The following is a 13025-nucleotide window of genomic DNA, read 5'->3' as shown; positions in this document are numbered from 1 at the left end:
GTCCTTGGGCCCTCTGACCACTGGTGGTGGTCAGAGAGCCCGGTGGTGCCAGTGTCCGGCAGCTTCGCCTCTGTCAGTGCGCCCCAGGGCAGCTATGGCTACAATGTAGCTTGCCATCACCAGTGTGTAAATGGGTGGATGACTGAATGTAGTGTAAAGCACTTTGGAGTCCATAGGGACTAAGTAAAAGCCCAATACAAATACAGGCCACTAACCATTTACAGAAATCAAAGATTGGGTTGTCATGAACTATTTTTGTTCTTAAAATGTAACATGATTCCAGAGGGCCTCACGCTCATATAAATAATCACACCAAAGGCAAGCCTCCAGAGGCTTTCTGTTTATGCCTGATGGGTCAGAGCTCTTCTGGTAGTGTAATGACATCTACACAATAGTGAAGTAGTGTAGTTTATTATTGTGATTACTTAATGTACACTTATAGCAGTTGCTTAGGTCCATGATTTACACTGTGAGTATATAGCTGTAAGTTGTTCAGGTATCATTATTGGAAAGTTTGCATAATTATTTCTTTACCCAGTCAATATATGTCACTACTTACCCACCATCTCGCACTAAGAAATCAATCTTAGCTGATCTGAAGTGTTCAGTATTACTGGTATTATTCAGTATTAGATTTAGAAGAGTTATAGAAGTGCCTATCTTGTAAAGAGAGCTCAGTATTGACAATAATATCCTGCAAACAAGTGAGCTCACTCCAAGTTGTGTCACAAGAATGAGAAGGATTCTTCAAATGGTTTGATTGCACTGTTGCTTCTTGTGAATCAATCTGAGATATTTGGCTGAAAACAGAAGAAATACTTTTGAGAAGTAAAGCCTTGATTTCTTTTCTTAGACTTTTTAGAAGTCTAGAAAATTAGAAAATCAAATCTAAACAAGGTATAAAAATGTTTAGTTTTGAATGAATCAATTGCAATTGTGGCTACAAAGTCAGGCTGCACTTGACACACAGAAATATTGCGACAAAAAAGCAGTGAAAGACAGTGGCTCAGATATTGCTGATTCGTCACTTCATTAGGTACATTCAACTGTTTATTAATGCAACTATCAAATTAGCCAATTACAGTGCACCAACTCAATTTCATCATGTAGACATGGTTGAGCTGATCTGCAGAAGTTCATAGTGAGTATCAGAATAGGGAACAAAGGTGGTTTAAGTCACTTCAAATGTAGCATTGTTGTTGTTCCTAGACGTGCTGGTCTGAGTATTTCAGAAACTGCCGGTCTGCTGCATTTTCCCACACAATCATCTCTAGTGTTTACAGAGCATAGTCCAAAAAATAAAAAAGATATCCAGTGAGCAGCAGTTCTCTGGCTTTATGGTACCAGAGGCCAGATGAGAATGGGCAGACAACTTCCATCTGGGAAGGCAAAAATAACTCAAACAACCACTTGTTACCTGCCACCTGAGTGGTGTTGATGATCATGTTCATCCCTTAATGACCACAGTCTAACCAACTTCTGATGGCTGCTCCCAGGAGGATACTATGCCATGTCACAAAGCCCAAATCATCTCAAACTGGTTTCTTGATCATGACAATGAGTTCACTGTACTCAAATGACCTCCACTGTCACCAGATCTTAGTCCAATAGAGCACCTTTGGGATGTGGTGGAACGGGAGGTTCACATTATGGATGTGCAGCTGATAAATCTGCAGCAACTGTGTGATCCTTTCACGTCAATATGCACCAAAATCTACAAGGAATGTTTACAACCCCTTGTTGAATCTATGGCATGAAGATTTAGGGCAGTTTTGAATTTTAAAAATGGAGTCCAACTACCAAAGTCTCCCGGTAAATATAGCCAACGCATGTTCACATAAGCTACAATGCAGCATATTCTTTAATGTTTTTTTGTTTATGTTTTAAATATACTATAATCTATGTTTTCTGAGAAGTCACAGCCTTCAAAATTATCCAGCTAGTTAATCGTATAAGTGGGACAATTTTTTTATTTTTATTTTAAATCTGACTTATTTTTACAGCATGAAGTTTTTATACAAACCGACTAGCTGCCCACAGCCTGTCAGTCTGTGGGCTGCTAATTGCATACTGGTACCAGTTGGAACAAAATTATATAACAGCATTATTTATTTTATTTTTGGTTCTAAAATTAAATAAGTAGTGTTGGTAACTCACATAGAAACTTATCCATGCTGAAAGTACGTCTAGGAAACTTAACTTTCAGCAGGATTCCTCATCCATAAATACAGATGTACATCCATTAAGATACTTTACTTACTATCCAGTACCACCTTTTCATTTTTTTATACTATTTTAAATAGCTCCACATCAGGCGATTGGGCTCAACCTAAAATGTAAATGAAAATGTAATTTGTAACATGGCAAATTTGTCCTAGAGACATTGTTTTTTCCATCCTCTACATCTCCTTCTACTAACGTTCAAGGTGTCTGTCTGTGCTGTGTTTCCATAAGCAGTTTCAGTAAGTCATGGTTGTTTTTCTCAGAGCTAAACATCTATAAGTAGAGCTCATCAGTTCTGTGCCCATCTCGGCTCATTGAAGCAAATGCTAATGTCCCGTGAAGGCAAATGCCTCTGCATCATCAGTAGACACACGGGTTCCCCCTTCAGCTGGGGAGCCTCTCTGGGCCATTGTGAATCAATGATGTCTCCAAACAGGACAGAGTTTTATAGATTACCCGAGGATACGAGACTAATCAAATGGGAATCACAGAATCCGATTAATTGCAAACAAATGGGAAGCTGAGATGAATGTCCCACTCCGAGTCTAAATGTTGCACAGCAGGTCACCTACTTCACATGTTATGTTATACTCTGATATATACCGACTCAGTTAAATCATTCACAACACTTAAAAGAAAATTATTCAGGGTCCTTTATCCCTTTGTCTTTTTTTAATCTGGAGACTCAAACAGGCGTTTTGTGGAGATAAGTCTGTATTTGCATGTATGAAGATGACTTACAATACACACCACATGATTTAACTGACATCATGAATACTTGAAAACATGACAGATTTTTCTTTGAATCTAGACCTCCCTTCTTTGTTGGAAAATTTACAACTACAGACTTCCTGTGTCATGTATAATAGGCTTGTCACTGAGAATTAATGTCTCTACTGCTATTTATTACCAAGAAAGAGGAAAAGAGAGGAGTGTGTCTGAACCATTTAAGGGCTACTGTCTTGCAATATTATCTTGACTGTTAATTTTTATTCTGGTAGCTGCGTATTTGAACAGAAAGGCAGAAGACTTTTTTTTAAAAATTTCACAACTAAATGTCAAGTCTGCTTATAGATTTCTCCAATGTTCATCCAACTCACTGAATCTCAGAATAAGTCATATGTGTAATGTAAGCTCTCTGGCTTCACAGTCATAGTCACGACCACTAAGTATAGGCTTCCATCATGCACAAGCTAAAATTAACAAAATGAACAGAAATCAGTGAAGTGGAGATTACACGAATGCTGCAAAGTAGCTTTCAGTAAACTGCATGATGGTTCAGCCTGAAGTTATTTAAATGAATCTAATATCTAAGAGAGTTTAAACATATGCAGTAAAATATGTAATATTCGATACTGCATCCAAACGATTCTGTAATTTATCCTTCCGTGTGTGCTGCAGAAGCTGGACAGACTATTTGTCTTCTCTTATAATGTCCAGCCAGCAGCATGGTATATATTTTCTGCCTCCATACATGCAGCTCCTGTAGTTACAAAAATGTGACACATGTGGACTCTGCTCTGAAACAAATGAATGTGAGCTTCAGTTGTATGAGGACATCAATTCTGCACGCCTGATGGCAGAATGGAGCAGGTGCGGTACACAAATCACAGGATGTCTACCATAACTCACTATGTGTGCGTGTGTGTGCGTGCGCTTTCATGAACATGAACGTGGTGAGGGAAAGCACACACTGACCTTCAAAACCATATTTTTTTCATCAATTGCTGAGAAGCACTATTAAAAAGAACTTCAAACATAACACTAAGCCTTTGTTTCTGTTCATGTTCTCTGCATTTCCCTCTATGTTATTTACTATATTTTACACGTTCATAAAATGTATGATTTAAATGCTCACATCTATAAATCACTTCTTATTGTATTTCTGAAGTAAAAACTAAAACCTCCTTTGATGTTGTGATGATTTATCATAACAATTATTTAGCTGCAGTTTTCATTCTTACAAAATAGGAAGCTCAATGTGTCCTGCACTGTGTCATCACTTGCTGTCAGAGCTGATAGCAGTCAACTTTTCAACCTGCTAACACACTTGAAACCAGGGAATAGACCATCACATATTCTGCACTATGATTCATAAATGTTAAGAATTCAGTTTTTGTTGCTCAAGAGACTAAATTTTTAATTTATTGTAGCTTCCTCTGAAATAATACTGCAGTCTTTGTACAAATACTTTGTTTGCAGCAGCCTAAAATGCTGGACTTGCTTTGAATTAAATGCTAACATGCTAAGGTATTTTGGTACACTGCTTTTAAAGACACACTGTACACAGGTCAGCAGACCAGATGCTTTTACTTGTTCCAAAGATGGACAGCAAATTAAGAGGTGAAAGAGTTTTTGCAGCTGTGAAACGACATCAGGCAAGCTCCTTCACTTCTGTCTTTAAATCTCGCTTACAAACACCCTTCTATTTCTTGCCTTTCGACCCACTGTGAGATGTTGACTGTGACTTTATTTCACTTTTTATGTACGCCTTTATTGTTAACGTCTACAGTTCTTATATGTCCCCGTATCTTTTTACTGTCTGGTCTGTATTTGTCTTTTATGTTGTGTTTTGGGTTTTGTTTTTTTTAGTCAGTCCTGCTGACTTTGAGTGCTTTTTAAATAACGTGGTATGGTATGGTAAAATATAAAGATGTGATTGCTGGCTTTTGCACTGGACTGCACTAACATTTGATAACCTCCCCCTAAAAGCACAGACAAGTTTAATGGGGATTTTTCACAAATCAGAGGTTTGAAGCTTTAAAGCAGTGAAATTTTAACCTGATAGTGGGGTTAGTAGAGACAAAGCACCAAAGTTAGAAGGATTCATCATGTTGAAATATCACAGTCTTGACCATTACGGTGGACTGACAGACCCACAATGGCATCTCAAAAGCCACACTACTGTGGGGCTAAAGAAAGAACAATAAATCCATTGAAGATAGACCCATGCTGTCTTAGAAGTGATAAATATTGTGCTGAAGTGTGCAGAACTTAGGAGTCTGTCTTTGTAATGTATATAAAACTATTGTGAGTAGGGACCAGATTGTGGCTCGAAGCTTAAGTAAACAAGTCCTGTTTGAGGTCATGCAGCAGCCTAGATTTCAGTCCTAATATAGTTTAGAGTGAGTGCCAGATACTACACTGTAACTACCTAGGTATACACAGGCTGCACTAATGGGGCTGGCAGTGATATACAGAAACAAGCTGGCAGGAGAAACAACTCCAAGGAAATCTTGCCAGAGAAGCTGACTGCAGCTCTAGGCCAACATATTTTACCTTTATAAGGAGAACTGGATCTCCTTTTGCCTTCTGTCTCAATCACATGAATCTCCTGGACTCAGGCAGTAAAACAATGACGTATTGCAACCACTAAAGTTTGTAGAAGATGGGGCTCAGTTTACAGTCAGCTCCAGTGTCCCTTTTGGACAAATTGTTCCTGTCTCTATTGTTTGTTTTTTTTAATCCCAAAGTCATTTTGCCTTTCAGCAAGAAAAAAAAGGGCTAAGCACCATTTGGAAATATAGTTTTAAAGGAAATTGTTTGAGCTATCCCCCAGGTGAAACTTATATTCTGAAGACATGCATTAAGAATGCCGCTTGCTGACTTTATGTCACCGATACTTTGCTAAGTAATCGCTTTGTGAAAGTGAAAAGGAGCAGTAAAGTGGATGCATAATCAGAGACACTGTTAGGACTCGTCACTGTACGGCAACATGCAGTCAACGGAAACAGCAAAATCCCAAATGCACTCTGTCACTGTCTGCCCATAACACATTTATAACTCTGACTTGGAGTGAGTCTGTGAAAAGAATTGAATACATTTAACCAACATGGTTAATAAGCATGCATATCCATTAAGCCTGTATGAACAGAACAAACCCGCTTAATTCCTCCCTGATTTGTTGGCCCTCCTCCTGCTTCGTACAAGAAAGGAGTCGGAATTGCTTCTTTTGTCTGTAAAACACTGAAATCTGCAGGGATTAACAACGATACTGCAAAGTTAAAAGACTAAGTATTTGCCATCCCAACTTTTCAATATTTCCTCCTCCTACGTCTCATTCTTGCTGCTGCACTGACAATGGTGCTTAGGTGGTGTAATGAGGTATTAACGAATTTGAAATGTCTGTCCACGTGCAGGTGTATGCATTCATTTCCTAATTCTTTTGCCTTTTGTTCTTTTTTTTGCATTTCAGTAAATATGTCTGTCTCTTTGCTTTCTCAAAGAAGGAAGGGGCCTCAGGCAACATGCTACTCTCACATCGCTAACGCTGACTTTATTTGTTTGTATCTACCTGGAATTTTGCAATTGCTCATTTAATGATATCATACAAGAGATGCTAAGACAAAAAGAGTTTAAACTCTGAATGAAGATGATGTAAATGATGAAGAAGCAAACAGGCTGCGAGCAGACTAATTCCAGGGCGCAGCAATTGACTGTTCAGTAGATGCAGAGCAGAGCGCGCAGCGCCGGGAGCACATCAAGCAGCGAGTATGTCTGTATAAGAGTGCAGAGCTGTCTGCTTTGAGGATATCATTAACTCAGACACATGAGCGCACATAAGTACTCTGAGAAACTGCCTCCTAGAAATGCACGCTGCTTTAAGATGGAAACACTTCGAGTGAGATTTTAAAAAAGGCAGAAAAAAAGTATTTTTGTTTGACTTTTCTTTGCTTACATGAGAGATTTTAAAGCTTTTAGGAAACTCTCATATATACTGTTTGGCTGTAGGTAATTAAGTAACACTTGTATGGAACAGAATTGTAAAGAGGGAATAGGGAAAGTCTGTGTAAATACACGGATGTACATACCAGATGATGTTCTTACCTGGCAGGTCAGAGAAGAGCAGGATGCATTCATTGAAGCCATTAGCCAATAGGCGGTCCCTGAGTTGCTGCAATATAGCTACGCCAATACAGAATGGGAATGAGGAGTTACCCAGGAGCAACGTGTCCCACAGGTGGAAGATCTTGTGCAGTGGAAAAACATCTGTATTGTGGGTACATAAAAATAAAAAAAACACAACAAAGACAAGATTTTACAAAGTAAGTGAATATGAGAGTGCCTGAAAAGAAACATGCCTCCAGAGATGCTCAATGGGATCCTGCAAATGGGACAATACCATGTAGCATGCACACAGTGAGAAATAGATAATCAGTTTGTGTATAATGAGGATAATTTGCATGTGCACAGTGCGTTTACTTAACATGGCTTTATGGGTTTAAAACGGGGAGCTCACTAAACAAAACTGTGCACTGTCAATGCTGCCTGGAGGGATATTTGATGTGGGGGAGGCAGCTGGGAAAATGTTTCAAGGTGGGTGTTGTTGTGGAAAAATGACAGGAAGAACATCAGGGGGCTGAGGAGCTTTAGAGCAAGAAACCTGCACAGGTTATTCCAAGCCAAATAAAACCACATCCTGATAATACGTCTCAGAGCAGTTATTATTTCAGTCACATTACTCTCAGTGTTTTAAAATTTAAGGTTTCCCTTCTGTATAGATTTATGCATGGGAACCAGCATTGTCCACCTGTTTATATCATCTCGGGGGTTTGTTAAGGTGGATACTAGGCAAGCTGACATGCGTGTGTGTGTGTGTGTGTGTGTGTGTGTGTGTGTGTGTGTGTGTGTGTGTGTGTGTGTGTGTGTGTGTGTGTGTGTGTGTGTGTGTGTGTGTGTCTGTGCGTAAATCTGACTTGGTGAGAGCTGTGAAAATGCCTCGGAGGATCTGCACCGCATTAGCAGTCAGCCGAGTTGGCCGGTGCATGTGAGTGACAGTCAGTGTGTCTGTGTGTGAATGGAAGATGACCCTCCAACCTTGTCTCATATTGGATCGGGGACATTAGCAGTCAGAAGGGCACACCTCGTGAATACTGGACTCACACACAGCCTCAGGGGGAGGATAAGGGTTAAAAGGGTCACAACTCACACTCCCCACACCAGAACTGGTCTCTGTGTGTGTGGTTTTAACTGAAGATGTATCACCGAGCAAGGTGAAGGGTTCAAAAACATCAGTGGATAGTGCACATGCAGACTAATCTGGCTTCAATTAGTGTAAATTACAAGTTGTGTAATGTCTGTAACAGTCTGCACACTACCACAGCTCTAGTGTAACGATCAAAATTTATATCGACAAGGTAGCAAGTTATTAAAACAGTTGCTGTAAATGATGGTTTGCCTAGAGGGAAACAGGTTAATTGCATATCATTTAATTTTGGGCCCCTGTTAATATGATCTTTTTTCTGCGCTATACCTGCACTCAGTGAAAGGATCAAAGTGTAATGCTGCCATCCACTGACAAACCTCATGCTGGGAGCATGCCAAATCCCCACCCCCCACAAAAATGTTTGAAAAAATGTCCCTTTAATAATAATGATGATAATAATATACAGTGGGGCAAAAAAGTATTTAGTCAGCCACCGATTGTGCAAGTTCCCCCACCTAAAATGATGACAGAGGTCAGTAATTTGCACCAGAGGTACACTTCAACTGTGAGAGACAGAATGTGAAAAAAAAATCCATGAATCCACATGGTAGGATTTGTAAAGAATTTATTCGTAAATCAGGGTGGAAAATAAGTATTTGGTCAATAACAAAAATACAACTCAATACTTTGTAACATAACCTTTGTTGGCAATAACAGAGGTCAAACGTTTACTATAGGTCTTTACCAGGTTTGCACACACAGTAGCTGGTATTTTGGCCCATTCCTCCATGCAGATCTTCTCGAGAGCAGTGATGTTTTGGGGCTGTCGCCGAGCAACACGGACTTTCAACTCCCGCCACAGATTTTCTATGGGGTTGAGGTCTGGAGACTGGCTAGGCCACTCCAGGACTTTCAAATGCTTCTTACGGAGCCACTCCTTTGTTGCCCGGGCGGTGTGTTTTGGATCATTGTCATGTTGGAAGACCCAGCCTCGTTTCATCTTCAAAGTTCTCACTGATGGAAGGAGGTTTTGGCTCAAAATCTCACGATACATGGCCCCATTCATTCTGTCCTTAACACGGATCAGTCGTCCTGTCCCCTTGGCAGAAAAACAGCCCCATAGCATGATGTTTCCACCCCCATGCTTCACAGTAGGTATGGTGTTCTTGGGATGCAACTCAGTATTCTTCTTCCTCCAAACACGACGAGTTGAGTTTATACCAAAAAGTTCTACTTTGGTTTCATCTGACCACATGACATTCTCCCAATCCTCTGCTGTATCATCCATGTGCTCTCTGGCAAACTTCAGACGGGCCTGGACATGCACTGGCTTCAGCAGCGGAACACGTCTGGCACTGCGGGATTTGATTCCCTGCCGTTGTAGTGTGTTACTGATGGTGACCTTTGTTACTTTGGTCCCAGCTCTCTGCAGGTCATTCACCAGGTCCCCCCGTGTGGTTCTGGGATCTTTGCTCACCGTTCTCATGATCATTTTGACCCCACGGGATGAGATCTTGCGTGGAGCCCCAGATCGAGGGAGATTATCAGTGGTCTTGTATGTCTTCCATTTTCTGATGATTGCTCCCACAGTTGATTTTTTCACACCAAGCTGCTTGCCTATTGTAGATTCACTCTTCCCAGTCTGGTGCAGGTCTACAATACTTTTCCTGGTGTCCTTCGAAAGCTCTTTGGTCTTGGCCATGGCGGAGTTTGGAGTCTGACTGTTTGAGGCTGTGGACAGGTGTCTTTTATACAGATGATGAGTTCAAACAGGTGCCATTCATACAGGTAACGAGTGGGGGACAGAAAAGCTTCTTACAGAAGACGTTACAGGTCTGTGAGAGCCAGAGATTTTCCTTGTTTGAGGTGACCAAATACTTATTTTCCACCCTGATTTACGAATAAATTCTTTACAAATCCTACCATGTGGATTCATGGATTTTTTTTTTCACATTCTGTCTCTCACAGTTGAAGTGTACCTCTGGTGCAAATTACTGACCTCTGTCATCATTTTAAGTGGGGGAACTTGCACAATCGGTGGCTGACTAAATACTTTTTTGCCCCACTGTATATGTTTGATGCTACACCGGTAAAGGAAGCATACATATCACAACTTTTTAAATTCACTAAAACAGAAAGATATCTGCCAACCTGCATCACTGTGAAGACTGCAACCTGCCAATTTTACACTAAAAATGATTTTTATGAACATTTTCTTTTCCTTTTAATCTAATGCTTAATATTGCTGATCTAAATATCTACATCTAGATCATCCCAAAAGGCTAATAAGACTCCAATCATTTGGCAGTAGTTCACTGGTTGATAAGTTATGCATTTCTTTTGAAGAACATCAAAAAGTGAGTTTTCACCTTCTCTGTACTTGAAGTTTTACAAAGCCCCCTTTATCATGAGGCCAACTTCAAAAACATCCAGATCAGCACTATCAAAAATTTTAAGACTATAATAACTTTCCAACCCTCTCAAAGTACAAGTTTATAAGGCCACATCTGCAGTAATATGACTTTCATATTAATTTTAAACGATCTCGGTCCAAATTAGCACTTGAGGACCCTTTTCTGAAATAATGCCCATACATACTAATGCATACAGTATAACACATCTTCGGGCATGTGTGAGCTGGTCTGAACAGAAAGTGGACGATTAGTTGCTTTGTTTTTCAGGGAAGCGCATGTAGTGACTAACAAGGGTTTGACCTTAAAGAAAGTGACTTAATCTTGTGTTTGTGTGTACAGAAGGGCCAGATGTGTTAAAAGCATTAGCAAACTATTAGCAAATAACTTTTCTTAGGTGGTGTCCTTTGCATATTTATCCATGCTTGCAGTGTATGAACAGTAAGTACACACCCTTGTCATAGTGACCAGAGGAGACAGTAGATGTCCCCAAGCTCCTCAGACATTGTTTCTGATGTTTTTGATTCTTTAGGAAGTAGGGCTGTGCGATATGACCAAAATCTCATATCCCGATATAAGAATTCTATCGTCCCGATAAAGATATAAATCACAAAAATGTAACATTTTCTGTAAATTCTGTGAATCTCGGGCAGCTCGACTTGCGGGAAGTGTTTCCAGCTGCGCGTCATGTAGCTGGAGTCGAGTGTTTTAACCGATGCATGAAACTATACATTTTTAGACATAAGTTGTAACGGCCGCCGTTTTCTTTGTGAGTATTTATTACACGGCGTGCTGCGGGGAAAAGCCTGTTCTAACGTTTGAGTCTAAGGTTTATTTTTTAGCACCTGGCGGCTCTTTTTTACTTCTCATCCGTAAATAATCTGCTCTTTCACGTGATTCAGTTTATTTTGAAAAGTCTCAACAGGATCTTGAGCTTTATTGTGAAAGGTTTATGTGGAACATAAACAAGCGGACACGCGATGTCCGTCAGTAGTGTGGTTATATTAAATCTAAGAGAAAGAGAGAAGTTTAAGAAATTAATATAGCCACTGCAGTGACCATCAAAACGATGAAAAAATATTGCTGTAAACAGTTTATTTTGCGACACTACAAAACAAACGATAGCGTAAAATGAAACGATAGACGTTTTTATATTGTCATCCGATATATATCGTTATATTGAACAGTCCTATTAGGGAGGTTAGATTCTTGTTTTTTTTTACTCTACCACCTGCATCCTCGGTGCCCTTAAAACTGGAAGAAACTCAGAGGTAAGCTTGATTATACAAAATCCAAATCCAGCCCACCAAAACAACGTAGAGATACCATTAATAAATATAGAAGAGGTTTTTTTTAAAAAGCATCATGCTCTCCTCAAGGTTCTCTTGAGGGAGGCAAGCATGCCGATAATTGTTAATGCATTTTTTATCATTTTTCAAATCCATATTCATTAAAGGATTTTTATTTTTATCATCCTGGAGTCGAGTGCCTGGGATTGATTTTGTTTGCCACATCCTACCCGTGTTCTACCGCATACTGTATTCTTTCCTCTGTCTCATATCACCTCTAAAATATTTTCAAGGCCTTCATGTACAAATGTATTATTGATCGCTTTAAATTCATGCACTCTAATCAATACTTTTCCAAACAGTCGTCACTCTAACTGGCTATTTTATCTTTATTTCATGAAATACTTCAAGCAAAGCTGGATGTTTATTTAGCAAGTTTGTATTCTTTACACAGACAGGCAGAATTGCAGTTGTAACTTCAGATCGTTAGTATGGATTTTATACATTCTGGACAATTACTTTATTATTTATTCCAATGTTCTATTTCATTATTAAATGACTTTACTCTGTGCAGGCTGAAAAAAATGTACTCAAGTAAATCAGGTCCTTTCTCTGGCAGATTTTATAGATTCACTGCAAACCCAGCTCAGCAAAACAACTGCACCTGAACTGTGAGCTGTCATATTTCATGTTATAAATTACTAAGTAATAACTGAGCTCCCCTCATGTGAGATGAAATTGAAAGTTCTGAATAAAGCCAGCAGTGGTTGATAGTTTTCATCAGAATATGTGTTTTTTGTTCTTTTCTCGCTTTGAATACAACACACAAATGAGCAGCTGATTTATCTTGTTGGTCACAAGTTGGATTTTTTACTATTTATCCGGATAAATACAAAATTTAAAAAAAAAAAAAAAAAGTCCTGTCCTGTCTGTCCTTTCCCTTCAGGACTGGAATTAATTAGCAGCGATAGTAAAGGTCACAATGACCAAAATAAATTTAAAAAAAACCTACAGAACTTGAAATTTGAGCCAATGACCTTTTCAGTCCTTTTTATTTGCACTCAGATGAAAAGCTGACTTCAAATATCGTGTGAAAGTTTTTGATTACACTCAGTGCCACATCAAGCCAGGGCATTGTGGGTGACTCACAGTACAATAATCCTTATTTATCTTGTA

The 13025-nt window shown here is 39.4% G+C and overlaps 1 protein-coding gene across 3 annotated transcripts in view; it reads right to left on the bottom strand.

The window, feature by feature from the left end:
• The window catches only part of tbck (TBC1 domain containing kinase), a 63339-nt gene that overhangs the window by 34531 nt on the left and 15783 nt on the right, over positions 1-13025 (bottom strand). For all 3 annotated transcript variants that reach the window (XM_005940009.3, XM_005940010.3, XM_042227702.1), the window contains one exon: positions 7051-7212. In XM_005940009.3, the coding sequence (XP_005940071.1) occupies positions 7051-7212 (162 nt within the window). The remainder of the gene's footprint in view (positions 1-7050; positions 7213-13025) is intronic.

The sequence above is a fragment of the Haplochromis burtoni genome, unplaced genomic scaffold, assembly GCF_018398535.1.
Source record: "Haplochromis burtoni strain Fernald_Lab_line unplaced genomic scaffold, NCSU_Asbu1 Contig_277, whole genome shotgun sequence".
Classification (NCBI taxonomy): Eukaryota; Metazoa; Chordata; class Actinopteri; order Cichliformes; family Cichlidae; genus Haplochromis; species Haplochromis burtoni.
The sequence above is the reverse complement of the archived record's forward strand: the minus strand, read 5'-3'. Positions and strand labels throughout refer to the sequence as shown.